The sequence below is a fragment of the Pseudorca crassidens genome, chromosome 14 (assembly GCF_039906515.1).
Source record: "Pseudorca crassidens isolate mPseCra1 chromosome 14, mPseCra1.hap1, whole genome shotgun sequence".
NCBI lineage: Eukaryota > Metazoa > Chordata > Mammalia > Artiodactyla > Delphinidae > Pseudorca > Pseudorca crassidens.
Window position 1 is genome coordinate 56,394,680 of NC_090309.1, and position 15,424 is coordinate 56,410,103.

General features: G+C 35.6%; 1 protein-coding gene across 3 annotated transcripts in view; it reads left to right on the forward strand.

The window, feature by feature from the left end:
• Positions 1-15,424, forward strand: part of PREPL (prolyl endopeptidase like) — a 56,675-nt gene that overhangs the window by 30,570 nt on the left and 10,681 nt on the right. For all 3 annotated transcript variants that reach the window (XM_067703096.1, XM_067703094.1, XM_067703097.1), the window contains 5 exons: positions 1,192-1,327; positions 6,893-7,109; positions 7,734-7,919; positions 11,917-12,114; positions 14,455-14,630. In XM_067703096.1, the coding sequence (XP_067559197.1) occupies positions 1,192-1,327; positions 6,893-7,109; positions 7,734-7,919; positions 11,917-12,114; positions 14,455-14,630 (913 nt within the window). The remainder of the gene's footprint in view (positions 1-1,191; positions 1,328-6,892; positions 7,110-7,733; positions 7,920-11,916; positions 12,115-14,454; positions 14,631-15,424) is intronic.

Consider the following 15,424-nt stretch of genomic DNA (forward strand, 5'->3'; position numbering starts at 1 on the left):
AAAACAGTCTTCTACATTGAAAAGGCAACAGTAAAGAGGATTGTCCACACTTTGCAAACATTTTTACTTGCTCACGTGAGTGAATGAGAGGATGAATGCCTGACCTGTTTATCCCTGTGGACTCCATACCTTCCGCTGTGCCTCTTATTCAGGAGACCTTCCCTTCTTTAGTTAAATATCCAAATTCATGTTCATGTTTTTAAAAGTATTGTAATCGGAGTCCACGTTGTACAGTATATGTTAATATATCAGTAATTCTTTGCTATTATTTAGAGTACATTTTCACATAAATTGTCTCTTAATATTTTATTCAACTTTAAGCTTGGGTATGATTTTTTCATTTCACATCATCTTGTTAAGCCATTATAGCACATTGCCCAGGGTCACTACCAAGAAACTCTGGAACACGATGAACTAACTTATTCAATAAAAGCTACGATATTTTTACCAATAGAACCAACTTTAAATTTTATCATTTATCACTGAGTGATATATATGTTTATACTTTATCCTCCCTTTTTATTTTCTGCCATAAATGTCCCCATTGTTTAATAACTAAATGCTTTTGCAGTGAATAGAAATTATACCGTATCTAATTGATTCTAAGGCATACCTCTTGTACATTTTAACCTCTCTAAAATCAGAATGCATACTATACAATAATGTCTTACAGTCACTGTCAGCCAGGTGGCAGTCATGATGTAATTGTGTGAAAACTTTCATTGACAGCCTCTGGTAAGATCTAGAAAACACCATATTTGGTAGTTTGAGATATCCTGTGGCTTGAAAACAGGCAGAAAACATTTAGGCATGAGAGAAAATGGTCCAAAATTTCCTCAAATTTAGAGGTTGTAGATCTAAACATAATTCATCTCCTGAAAGCAAATGTGACTTTACCAAAGTCTTTCTTAAATATTGAATATTCATCTCTTATTTAGAAACCTGAGTACCCTGAGACTAATAACTACTTGAAAACTTAGAATTGATGTAGTAGTATCTTATTCTCTGGAAATATCTCTGGCTTATAAATAACGGGGTTAGACATAGTCAAACCTATGTTAGATTTAGATTTCCAGGGATAAACTTGCACATCTCTTCTATTTGGCACTCAAAATTAGAATGCACTGTGCCTTTTTTTTTTTAAACTGTAAATAGGTGGATATATATAATTCTTTAATTATTTTCTTTTAGAATGGGTAAAGGATGAAGAAGATGAAGATGTTTTATTCTACACCTTCCAGAGGAACCTTCGCTGTCATGATGTATATCGAGCCACTTTTGGTGATAACAGGCGTAATGAACGTTTTTACACAGAAAAAGACCCAAGGTACTAAAACAATGCAATTAAGTCTTTTTCTTCAGAATATTTCTCTAGTTATCTAAAGTGCTGCTTTTGGTTGACTTAAAACATTGATTTTGGCTGGAATCAGATATAATAAGGCTAAGAGGAGCATAAGCATTCTTTTATAAGTGGTTTAGATTCAAAATTGGAAATTAGTTACATTCAAACTTCAGAGTGAACACAAATATATCATTAGATTCAAATGCTGAGTCACTAACATTCTTTCTGTACTGACACATGAGAGGAGTTGTTAATTAAACATTTAATATGGTTTCCATGCAGCAATTATCAATCTCTTGTAAGTCGTAACTAGAATAACCATGGTGCCAGTTACACAGAATTCACCATTTATTTCATATAGGTTACCTGAATTTTAAATTGCTTGCTTTGAACCATGATATACATTGGTCTTTAAATTTTACTTTCCCCAATACTTTGGTAATTCCTCCTTAAAGCTACTTCTTTTTGCTTCAGGACTTATGCCTCATATTACCACTTACCCATGCTTGGGAGGAAATGATAATAAATTTATCTGGCAAAATCCCTTAACTCTTAGCCAGATACACTTTTCCAAATGATTTATGATAAATTATTTCTTAACACCAGGGTCCTGTCACCTCTTACAGTATAATTTGGACAGTGTCTGAACAGATTTTGCAAGAGAGAAAAATTATCTTTAACACCAAATCTATGACAGTAAAATTGATACCCAAACAAGAAAAGTAACCCTTCACTTAATAAAATCTCAGAGCTGACAAGGACCTTAAAGAAAATCTTATACAACACCCAGTTTATATAAAGAACTTGAGGTCTGGAGAAATTGTATTATTCCAACCCATAGAACTAACATTCTGGGTTCAGTAATGCTGTCATTGCTTTTTTCTGATGATGATTGTTTTAATGAGAATTTACTAGAACCAGCTATTCATACGATCCACTGCTTTATGTGTTATTTGTCAAGGATATCTTTTGGAGATGACAGTTTAAGCTAGTAATTTATTACATTGTATCAATGACTTATGATTGTGAACCATTTCACATCTTGTGAATAAAACTCAAAATTGACCCTGTGAGTCATACCCTTGAATAAGGTACTTAATTGCCATATGTTGTTACTATCCTGAGTTCTAAGATTGAGTTATACATACATTTAAGATTCTTGATTTTTGGCTTCTAGTATGCTTTTTCTACCCCAAAAAGAATTAACCATAATTAAGTATGTTTAAACCTAGTTTGGCATCTGATCTCTAAAGCACAGATTAGTTTGTCGATTCTGAATACAGTTGACCCTTGAACAACTGGGGGTTAGGAGCACTGACTCCCGTGTGGTTGAAAATCCACCTGTAACTTTACGGTTGACCCTCTTTATCCACTGTTCCATATCTTTATCCACTGTTCCATATCAGAGTATTCACTGTTTATCCACTGTTTCATATCAGAGTATTCTCTTTAACCACTGTTCCATATCAGAGTATTCAACCAACCGCAGATGGTGTGGTAGTGTGGTACGTATTTATTGAGAAAAATCTGTGTATAAGTGGACCCCACCAGTTCAAATCCATGTTGTTCAAGGGTCAACTGTACTTAACAGCCCTAATCCAAAGGGAAGGACCAAGAGGGAAAAGCAGCATACCAGGAGAGAAAATGTAATAAAGGTCTTCGTAGAACTTCTGAGACTGAGCTGTTTTTTTTACTGTGTTTGCTTTGATCCCCAGGTTTCAGTATTCTGCTCTCACAAGTAAGGTTAGCCAAAATTATTTCTTTTTCTAGTTTCTTGAGGTGTGAAGTTCGTTTGAGATTTTTCTTTTTTCTTAATGTAAGTGTTTATTGCTATAAATGCCTCTATTAGAACTGATTTTGCTGCATCCGTTAGGTTTTGGTGTGTGGTATTTCCATTTTCATCTACTTCAAGGTTTTTTTTTTTTATTTCCCTTTTGATTTCTTCTTTGACCCTTTGGTTGTTTAGGAGTGTATTGTTTAATTTCCATATATTTGTGAATTTTCCAGTTTTTTTCCTGTTAAGACTTATTTTGTGACCTAACACATAATCTGTCCTGGAGAATGTTCCAGGTCCACTTGAGAAGAATGGTATTTTTTTTTTTTTTTTGCTGTTGGACAGAATGTTCTGTATATGTCTGTTAGATCCATTTGTTCTAAAGTATAGTTCACGTCCAAGGTTTCCTTACTGATTTTCTGCCTGGATGATCTATCCATTGTTGAAAGTGGGCTACTAAAGTCCCCTACTATTACTATGTTGTCTATTTTCCTTTCAGATCTGTTAATATTTGCTTAATATATTTGAGGGTTCTGATGTCGAGTGCATATATATTTATGCTTGTTATAAATCTTCTTGACGAATTGACACCTTTGTCATTATGTAGTGGCCTTCTTTATCTCTTGTTAGAGCTTTTGAGTTAAGGTCTATTTTGTCTGATACAAGTATAGCTACCCTTGCTCCCTCTTGGTTTCTACTTGTGTGGAATGTCTTTTTCTTTATTTTGACCCTATGTATGTCCATGAAACTGAAATGAATCTCTTACTGTAGGCAGCATATAGTTAGTTCTTTTTTTATCTGCTTAGCCACTTCTTGCCTTTTGATTGGAGAATTTAATTCATTTACATTTAGAGTAATTTATAACAGCTAAAGACTTACTAATGCCATCTTTTTCATGTTTTCTAGCTGCTTTGGATCAATAGTTCCCAGTTCTTCCTTTCCTACTGTCTTCCTTAATGAATTGATTATTTTCCATGGTGCTATATAGTTTGATTCCCTTCTCTTTATAGTTTGTGTATCTACTGTAGGTTTTTGCTTGGTAGTTACCACAACTTTACTTCTCTTTCTAAGAAAACTGTTACTTACAGAGATGCTTGTGTTCTCACTTCCCTGTAACCACATGTCTGCCAGATACTTGACTGAGTAATTTATCTTTTGATTACCTGTGTCATCATTACACATAAATAAGTAGATAAAAGTAGCAAAAGAAGTGTTGAAAATAAAGAGTAAGATAGGGCAGGGGATCTGCCTTACAACAATATATTAAAACATGTGAAGGCACAACAGTTAAAATAATACAAATTGACAGACCAATAAAAGAGACCAGGATAACCCTAAAACAGACCCTAGAATGTGAATATTGAATATTTGGACGAAAATAATTTTCATCGCTTTGTACATTAGCGTACATTACTAAAAGATTTAAAGGATCTATTGGTAAAAATAAAACCATCAAAAAAAAAAAAACCCTAGGTGAAAATATATGTATTTCACTCAGCTTGGTTGAAATATTTCCAGAGCATAAAATCAATAGAAGAAATTACAAGGGTTAGTACCAATATTCTTGATTATCTAAAATATTAGACTCTTATGTCAGAAACTATTGTAAACAAATAAATTAAAATCCATATGACACATATGTGTGTGTGACTGATTCACTTTGTTATGAAGCAGAAACTAACACACCATTGTAAAGCAATTATACTCCAATAAAGATGAAAAAAAAATCCATATGACAAAATGGGGGAAAGTATTTTCAACCAAAAAGACAAGTTAATGTCCTTAATTTATAAAGAGATGGTTATAGACCAATAATGTAAACTACATCACCAAGTTTAAAATGGACACACTGCAAAGAAATAAAATTGACAAATATGGTAATGTAATCCAGTACAAAAGGAATTTTACCAAAATGCTTATCTCTGGGGAGTGGAATTCAGGGTTATCGTCCTTCTTTATATTCTTTAGTATTTTCAGTATGAATTACTTTTGTAATAAGGAAACATGTAGGTAGAATATTTAAAGGCATCCAGTGTGTCAATATGAATTAGTGTAATGCTCTTGGGATAGTATTTGATTATATTGATCAAGAGTCATAAAAATACTTAATCATTAAAACAGTATTTCTGTTACTAAGAATTTATCCTAAGGAAATAACTATAAAAGTTGGAAAGAGGGACTTCCCTGGTGGTGCAGTGGTTAAGACTCTGCACTCCCAATGCAGAGGGCCCAGGTTCGTTCCCTGGGTGGGGAGCTAGGTCCCGCATGCATGCCACAGATGGGAGTTCTCATGCCACAACTAAGGAGGCGGCAAGCCTCAGCTGAGGAGCCTGCCTGCTGCATCTAGGGAACCCACTGGCTGCAACTAGGGAGCACACATGCCACAACTAAAGGAGCCAGTGAGTCGCAACTAAGGAGCCCACCGGCCGCAACTAAGGAGCCCACCAGCCACAACTAAGAAGACCCAGCACAACCAAATTAATTTATTTTTTAAGTTAGGGAGAGGGAAACTGTCTTCATGACATATTCCCTTTTATATTTATTACAATGAAACATTAAAATCAACATTTTTAAGAATTATGATAATTCAACTCGATAGAATATTATGTAGCCATTAAAAATAATGATCACAGACTGTATAACTAATGTAGGGGAAGATGATAATATGTGTAAGAAGAAATGCAGGGACTTCCCTGGCAGTCCAGTGCTTAAGACTCTGCACTTCCACTGCAGCAGGCGCAGGTTCTATCCCTGGTTGGGGAACTGAGATCCCATGTGCCGCACAGCGCAGCCAATTAAAAAAAAAAAAAAAAAAATCCTAAATGCAGAAGCCAGAATTGCATCTATATTTTTTAAATAACTACATCTATTTAAAGACATGTATAGGACTTCCCTGGTGGCGCAGTGGTTGGGAGTCCGCCTGCCGATGCAGGGGACACAGGTTCGTGCCCTGGTCCGGGAGGATCCCACGTGCCGCAGAGCGGCTGGGCCCATGAGCCATGGCCACTGAGCCTGCGCATCCGGAGCCTGTGCTCCGCAACGGGAGAGGCCACAGCAGTGAGAGGCCCGCGTACCACACACACACAAAAAAGACATGTATAAAATACAATTAAGCCTTAGAAGGAAAAATCGAAAAATTAAAATAGTTAATTTAAAAAATGTGTTAGGTTAGTGAGATTGTGAGGGTTTTTCTTCCTATTGTTTGTTTTGTTGTAAAAACTAGGAGAGTAGGAAAAAGGATATCCAACATGCACAGAGAAGAAAAACAAAGGAAACTCTGTGTCCCTTTTCTTCCCTACAGTTACATATCTCCTCTAGGAAGTTTATTTCCTCTTCTCAGGAAAAAGTCCTATAATCTATTAATGTGATTGAGAGTTAGATGATGTCTGTAGTTTACCTTGAAATGCATTTTTTAAAAAAAGATGGATTGATAGATAATGTGATAAAGACAATATAACAAAATGTTAGCCATGATTGAATCTTAGTGGTAGGTATATCGGTATTTACCTTACATTTCTTTCATCTTTACTGTATGTTTGAAAATTTTTTATAATAAAATGTTAGAGAAAAATTATTTTGAATGCCTTTGGGGAGGAAATGAGAGATATAATAGCCAGTTTTTATAAGCAGTATTCACTAAGGAGTTTTTATTTTCTGTCTGCATTATAAATTAATATATATACTGAACACCAGTGAGATATTGTCATTAACAAGATAACCTGCATTTGAAATTTATTGGGTTTTCGTATCTCTCTCTCCCTCTTTCTTCTGTGCAGCTTTTTTGTTTTCCTTTATCTTACAAAAGACAGTCGTTTTCTCACCATGAATATTATGAACAAGACCACTTCAGAGGTGTGGTTGATAGATGGTATGAGCCCTTGGGACCCACCAGTACTTATCCAGAAGCGAATACACGGGGTCCTTTACTACGTAGAACACAGAGATGATGAATTATACATTCTCACTAATGTTGGCGAGCCTACAGAATTCAAGGTAAATCCTGTATCCTCCTGGTCCCCATTTAGGCTCTTAGGGAGTGTTACACTAACATCAACATTTCTTGCTCTAAAAGTTTATTGTTTTGTAAGCTTTGGGTATTGTAAAAACTAATGCTATCTTCCTATGTAGAACCAATCCCCTTTCTCTTCCCTTAGAGCTAATACCTCTTCATATTTTAATTGTACCTAAAAAGGTTAGTAAATGAAAACATACTCTATCCTGAATATATTAGTTATCAAAGCCAAACTTAGTGGCTTAAAAAACTTTTATAAGCTTATGATTTTGTGAGTCAGCAGTTTGGATTGATCTCAGGCAGTTCTTTTACTGGTTTTGGCTAGGCTCATTGATAGTTCCACAGTCAACTAGCTGTCAGTACTCTCACTCAAATGTCCCTTGGTTGACCAGTCAGCTAAGCACTGGGCTATACCCACCCAGCAGCCTAGCCTGGGCTCATTCATACGGTGATGTTCACACTTCAGCCCTGATGCAGAGTTAGTTCCTTCAGCTCTTCATAAAACAGTGAAGATGAGTATGGTCTGGTTTTCAGTGGTTTCATTTCTGGATGCAGTAGTAATCATGTTCTGGTACCTAGATCTCTTCTAATTTTGTTCCACACAGCTAATGAGAACAGCTGCTGATACCCCTGCTATTATGAATTGGGATTTATTTTTCACAATGAAGAGAAATACCAAAGTTGTAGACCTGGACATGTTTAAGGATCACTGTGTTCTGTTCTTGAAGCATAGCAATCTACTTTATGTTAATGTGATTGGTCTGGCTGACGATTCAGTTCGGTCTCTAAAGGTATGTTTAATTTTCGAAAGATAATACATTAGTCAAAATATATGAAGTTTATTAACAGAACATCAAATTTTGAATAATACCAATATACTTTTTCTTAAAAGGAAATTAATTTAAATGGAATTTAGCATATTGGGTCTTTATCAGGTTTAGGAGGTTTGTTTTAGAATTACTTAGAGGACCTTCCATTTTGTGCACTTTTACTTAAAAATACTGTCTTATAGCATGAATTTCAGAGGTAAAGTGCCATTATATTTCTCTTTCTGCTTATCTCTATATCACATGTCTCTACAACTTTAGATATAGTAATAACTGAGGCCAACTTGGCAGCTGGTGCCTAACCACTGCCTCCTGTTCCCATCCCACACCCCCAGTGGGGATAGTAGTCATACCCACTGTGTTTCTGCTACTATGTTTCTGCCACTGCATTCTCATGTCTTCATCATCTCTTTGCCAATTTTATTGCTAAAACTGGTGAACGGTAACGTTACTGCCCAGTTTTAAGGCAGCATTAATATGTGACTTTAGATAGCATGCACTGAAGAGAAGAAGAGAGCCCTCTGTTTTGCTTGATATGGAGTTGTGTGACCAGCAAACAGACCACTTGTACCTCCCCATCTGTACTACTATCACAATTTTTGTTAAAATGCAATTCCAGTAAATTCACTGGATGTTTATCAAATTTCTGTGTGCAAAGTACTGTATTGGGCGCTCTGGAATGGAAAGATAGTAGGACAAAATATCAGGCCTTAAGGAGAATACAGTTTATCATGAGATTAGACTAGTACACAAAGATCAAGTATAAGATGGGTTTAAATAAGTGGGATCAGAAACATAAAATGTGCTGTGAGGTCCAAAGGAAAGGAAGAGGGCCCAGGAAAGCTTTGAGGAGAAGTAGAATTTGAGATAAACCAAAGAGGATAGATAGGATTTTGATGGGTGGGGAAGGGAATGGTATTCTAGGCTGAGAAAGTCCATCAAATGAAGCTCTGAGCTGGAGAAGTTCAGAAAATGTTCAGGAAACTGCTAATAATCCATTTTTATTGAAGCAGAATAAATTTCTAGGTGATGAAGCTATGATTTGACATTCTTTGACTGTCAAGGTGGTGAATTTATGCGTAAATTATGAAGAGGGGAACATGTGAAGTGTGCGGACAGGGGAATAATTTAAGGAGTCAAGCTGTACTTCATGAGGTTATCGGGCAGCTGTGTTAGAGTACACCAAAGCACCAAGAGATAAGCGGCATAGAGGTTAGTTTTGAGATTGTTACAGTGGTATAAATAAGAAATAACTAGGGCCTAAATAAAACAAGCAAAATTTTCCATCTACTTCATGAAATCAAATTATCAAATTATCAAATGTAATGTCTTGTGCCTTAGAAGGCTGTATAAATGTCCTAAAACAAAAACGGTGATTTTTAACTCCAGCAGTTTTGTTAACTGCTTTCATCTACTGAATTCAAAAGTGTGTCTTTTCACTTGCTAATTGATGCCAAATTCAGACATCTTCAATCCAGAAACTGGCAGAGCATCTGTTCTTATTGTAGTCTATAGGAATAGGGATGGGAGAAAATATATAATTTCTAGCGATGCATTTATTATAACAAAATTCTTTCAGAATTAGGAATGTCATGAGACTTTGCTAAGATGTGATTTCTAAGTAAATATGGCCTTTTATATTTTTTATATTTTTAAGATATGCCTCAGTTTCCATTGTTTTAACTTCCATTAACACAAACATCATGTCTTTCATTTATTCTGTATCCTCTATTTCTTTATTCCTTGACCTTTCCCAACCTGTAGTACCTATTTATGATATGAGTATGATGTTCTGAGTCATCATCACATGGAATCAAATACTATATTATATACCAGGTGCTAGTTAAAGAGAATTCTATAGATCAGAGCCTTTTTATGAACTGGATAACACTGATTAATATGCACAGACAGTGCTATATACAAAGGACATCTGTAAGCCATACTGTGAGTGGATTATAAAGTATTTCTGTATGTAACATCTCTGCCCAGTGCGCACTTGACTAAAAGAGCTTTATAAACTCAATCTCAGCAATAGAAAATGTGAAGCCCTTAATATATTGCCTCATATCCTTGGTCATCATGTCATCAGTATTTCCTGGTGATGTTTTTAGTTATGATATATTATTTGGTTATGATATTTAATTAAAGCAAATTAGGAAATGTTTTGCTTTGTGCTAACATCAATTCACCTGGAGCAGCCTGCATGCTTGGGCTGATTTTCTTTCAGCATGTATGTCTTAATCATTCTTTTGATGAAATGACTGTGGTTAGCTGGTAGAATGCTTAAACTAAACCTGTTTCTGTCAAATATCTCAAGGAATATCGGCATATCACCTGGCCAGCTTATAATTCTTCTCAGGCTCTGTTCATTAATATACATAGATGATACTGCAGGCTTATCTCAATAGGAAATGTGGCTGAAGATATCCTTGAGATAGTTAATACCTCTATATCAGCTGGACAAACTTTAAAAAGTCCATAGCCATGGAACAGTTTTTGTTATGATTAAAACTTTAACCTTGGTCCCATTAGTTTAAGAAATACACCCAAAAGACTTTTTGATTTATTGGAACCATTTAATCAGAAACTAAGCTTACTAAAAAAAACCAAAAAAACTAAACTTACTACATGAGTCACATGGAAAATGTTTTAAAGTGTCACCAAAGGGGAGAAAAACTTGTACCGCTGAGGGCTGAGGAGCCTTGTGCCGTCAATCTGAGGCCTGTGTTACAAGGTTAATAGCAATGCTTCTTCCTTTTCTTCCCACTGAGGTCTCAATTTTTACTCGTTTCACTTTTGCTACCAGATTTCCCAACTTTCATGATTACATTTTTCTTTCTAGTTATGGCTTATATTTAAATAAACAAATTATCCTTGAAAGTAACCCACAATCTGAGGAGAATAAATTAGGAACTCTTTTAGAGAGACATTGCAAATTTATGTCCCTGGTGTTTCAGGGCAGTGGATTCTTTGGATTAATTGCAAGGAATTTGCTCTGTGAACATAAGCTCTTTGGCTATAGTTTCTACAGGTTAAATGGTACACTCTTTATGCATACATCCCCCACCTACCCTTTCTAAATAGTGCCCACCAGTGACGTTGCTGTGCCAAGACCTCTGATTTTCTAAGGAATTTGCTCTTTCTACAATTACTCAGGAAAAGAAAGGCAATTTTCTTTTAATGTTCTGACTCTCAGTACCATTTCTAACACACTGTCAGCCTGCTTACTAGAGTTCTTTAAAAGGTGTAAGAGGGATGTTAGTAGAAGGTTTGAGGCTGGACCCTGCTGCTCTGAGAGAATAAATTTTGATTTCTTTCCTTTTTTCTTAAAGTTAAGAATCTTAAGTGTAATAGCTGTGAGTCTCTCAGAGTGGATGTGCGGGAAAGGTTTTCTTCTGCACAATGGTTACCCTGGGGGCTAAAGTTAAAAACAAATTGTAAATGCTTTAGTGCTGCTGAGCCAGTTTGTAGCCCTGGAATAATAACTGTCATCACTTATGCTGTCCAGGCAGCAGAGTAAGGGCTGCTGGATAAATTATTAAAAACACGTGAGAAATATCGTGTTCTATGAGAATAGAGAATAGAGATCTTGGAGATGTTTCTGGGTTCTGGAATTACTACTTGATTTGCTGTTATTCTTAATCATTTTGCTGTTTCATTGCCCAAGTTTATATACCCCCAAAATAAACTTTTTTATTGAAGGAGACTTCATGTAAATCTAGATTCATGATAAACCATTTTCCTGTACTTTTTCCTTATTTTATTGGTCATTTGCATAGAGTTTTGTTTTTCACTTGAAATATTTTTTGTTGTGCTGAAGTAACCCTTAGATGAGGCATTATGTGATAATGGATAAAAATAAATTTGATGTCCACATCATCTTGTTTGGAGCAGACCCAGAAATTTAATTAATAATACTTAGTGTCTAGATAAAGAGTAAAAATAACTTTTATTTCTTCAGCTCCCACCTTGGGCCTGTGGATTCATAATGGATACAAATTCAGACCCAAAGAACTGCCCCTTTCAGCTTTGCTCTCCTATACGCCCCCCTAAGTATTACACGTATAAGTTTTCAGAAGGTAAACTGTTTGAGGAAACTGGACATGAAGACCCAATCACAAAGACTAGTCGTGTTTTACGTATAGAAGCCAAAAGCGAGGTAAGTCTTTGTGATCCCCACTCTGTTTGTTGAAAGGATACTATTTGTCAAGTATTGTGCAATTGCTGGGATTACATTAGCACAGTTTAGTAAAGTGGATCTCACACTCCACAGCAAGACCCAAATGATTTTAGGGGGTACATGGACTTTTTTTTTTAACTTCTGATACTCATGCATTTATTTTAACATGGATTCGAAAATTTATAACCATCATAGCAAGCCCTTGGTTTCATGTGTTGTGTATATTTGAATATTAAAAGTTGATTTCAAGAAGAAAATAATCAAGTTTCTGTGTAGTTATGACAAAAATTATGAAGGTAGTAAGCAATTGACTAGAGTGAACTAGACTAATATAGACTCCATGCCCTCATGGAGGTTAAATCTAGTGGGGAAGATGCTAGATTTTGAAGAAGTAATTACTAATGTACTGATTGCTGCCAAGGAAGACGTACTGAGTACAGTGGAAACATATGGTAAAGGGACCTTACCTCATCTGGAGAAATTGGGGAAAGCTTCTCTGAGGAAGTAAGATGATCAAGAGTTAAGCTAGAAAAGGGGAAGGAGGATTCTGTTTTGTGCAGAGGCCCTGAATTGAGGGAGAAATAATGCATTCAAGAAGTATAAAGGAGAACAGTATGGCCAAACTCTAGCGTAAAAGAGGGAAGATTGTCCGGGGGCAGTGGGAGGTTGGGGAGGTAGTAAGTAGAGAAGAAAATTTGAGCAAGTGAGGAACAAATTAATACATAAACCATGGCCTTGAATTTAAGGAATTCTCAGAGCTTAGCACATCATACATCAGATAATTTTGCATGTACTGACAAAGAATGAATCAAAACAGAAGCCTTTTTTCCTTGTGAATTTTTTCTTTAATTCACTGATTTTTTTAAAAAATATCTTGAAGCAAAGACTACTTTAATAACTACTTTATAAAAGCAATACACGCTTATTAGAACAAATACAAAAATATAGAATGTATAAAGTTTAAATGACTACTTTTCAGTCCTATTTGCTGTACTGCATAGAAATAATCATTGTTAACACATTATCACCTTCCAGATTTTGGGGTTTTGTCAACAAAATACATATGTTTAGGCTTTGTTTTGTTTTACAAAGATGGGATTTATACCAATCTCCCAAAATGTTGTAATTTTACCCCAAATGGAAAGAACAGTGAAGCTAAGCTTTTGGAGAGCCAAGGGATTCTTCGTACCTTAGGGAAGAAGGAAACAACTGCTAAAGGGAAGCTGCTGTAACTACAGGCATTTTTGCACTGCTGATGAACTCAGGGATTCAGGCCATCACGGGACTTGCTACCATCCTTACCTCTTCCTTTTCATAAGTTTTCAACCAACAAGCTTTTCTCTGCTTGTTTAAGTGAAGTTGGGTAGGAGGCAGGAAGATGAACACAACAAGATTATTTTATAGAAATAAATCTGCATCATTTTATAAGAATGAATCTTACTGAGAAGTGAAAATTCAGTTACGGTGAAAATTCAGTTACACTGTCATAACGGGTATAATAATGAGAGGAAGAGTTCTTCCTTATTTGATAACACTCTAGTGCCCCAAAGTGAAGTTTCCAAAATGGGAATGAAAAAAATAGGGAGAGTGGCCTGGTTATATTATTTTCCTTATGTAAACTAGTGCTTTTTCATTAAGTTTCTGTAAGCAGGGTGAGAACCAACATTTTCTACCCTTTTTCTATGAAAGGAAGTCAGTTGAGTGTGAACTACACTGGAGTATAGTTATTTGCCCTAAAAATAATTTAGATGTTAAAATTTATAAAACTTAAACTGCTTTTAAACATTTTAAAAATAAATAGGTCTTTGAAGAGGATGTGGGTGGGTGTTAGGTCAGTAAGAGATTTCAGGTTTTAATGATTGAGAATTCTGACTATTGAGTACAGAAAATTGAGTTGTTAAAACTTCTTTAATTAGCATATTTGTATATATTCAAAGATGAGAAATGCCCGTATGTAACCTGAGGTATAGGAAGAATACCGTGCTAGTATATCTAACCTTGATAGGTATTTTGGCTTGTTGTGAAAGAAAAAAAATTGTTATACTGAGTAGTGAAGAACTCTTTAAAGTCACTTTACTGTCCTGAAAAGCTACATTTCATAAACTGTTTTCAAGCCAGACTCTTGCTGTTCCTTTCTAGTTACTATTATAGGTCAGCAGAGTAGCTGAAAATTAAGGACCTGAGGGATTTTTAGAGACCGTAACTCTTTTGTCTTAATTAAATGAAGTTGGTGCTCAACATCAATAAGTAGCACATAAAATTGGGGTTAAAACTGTTTGAGAAGACTTCTTTACCTGCATAGTAAATCTTCATTTCCAGGATGGAAAATTAGTGCCAATGACTATTTTCCATAAAACGGATTCTGAAGACTTGCAGAAGAAACCTCTCCTGGTACATGTATATGGAGCTTATGGAATGGATTTGAAAATGAATTTCAGGCCTGAAAGGCGGGTGTTGGTGGACGATGGATGGATATTAGCATATTGTCACGTTCGGTGAGTCAACACATTTTGCCTGGAATGTGAGTACTGGAGTATTGTCACATGTTCAAAATAACAGTATATTGGGGAGCAGAAGTTTATTTTCTCATTTGTATTGTTGAATTTGTGTATTCTTAAACCTGTGCTAGTAGAACCTGATTCAGTAACATATTAATTAATCCCAAAAGCAAAAGGGTAGATTTTTTGGATTTTACACCAGATTTTTAGGATTTTTAGAATAGATAAACTAAGCACTGTACTTTCTTAGTTACATTATTATTTCCATTTAATTCTCATGAATTTGGGTTTTTCTAAAATAGCCTCTTAAGCTGGACTCCCTTTTTTCCACTCTAACTTCCATTTTATTTAAGCTGTTTTCAGGACACAATTAGTATTATATGTTTCTGCTTAAAATTCTTTACCACTTCCCCATCTCCACAATAAAATCCAAATACCTCAGTGCAGTATTTAACGTCCTAATGATTTGGCTTATCTTTGTAGTGGCATCTGTCATCGCTTCCCAAACATGTCCTGCTCTCCAGACATGCACATCCTGCACATCCAGCCTCGCTACATGCTTTCAAATGACAACGTCTTTCCCCTCTGTGCCTTTGCACATGCTGTGTCTTGATGCCTTCCCTTTCTTTGCCCTAGTGGGAACTCACATTCTTCCTTCAAGACTCAGCTTAGATATCACCTCCTTAAAGCATTCATGTTCCTGACTCCTATATATACCCCTAACCTGACAGGTGGATGTTCTCTCCTCTGGTTCTGGTTCTGTTATAGCAGCAACCACATTGCTTGGTAGC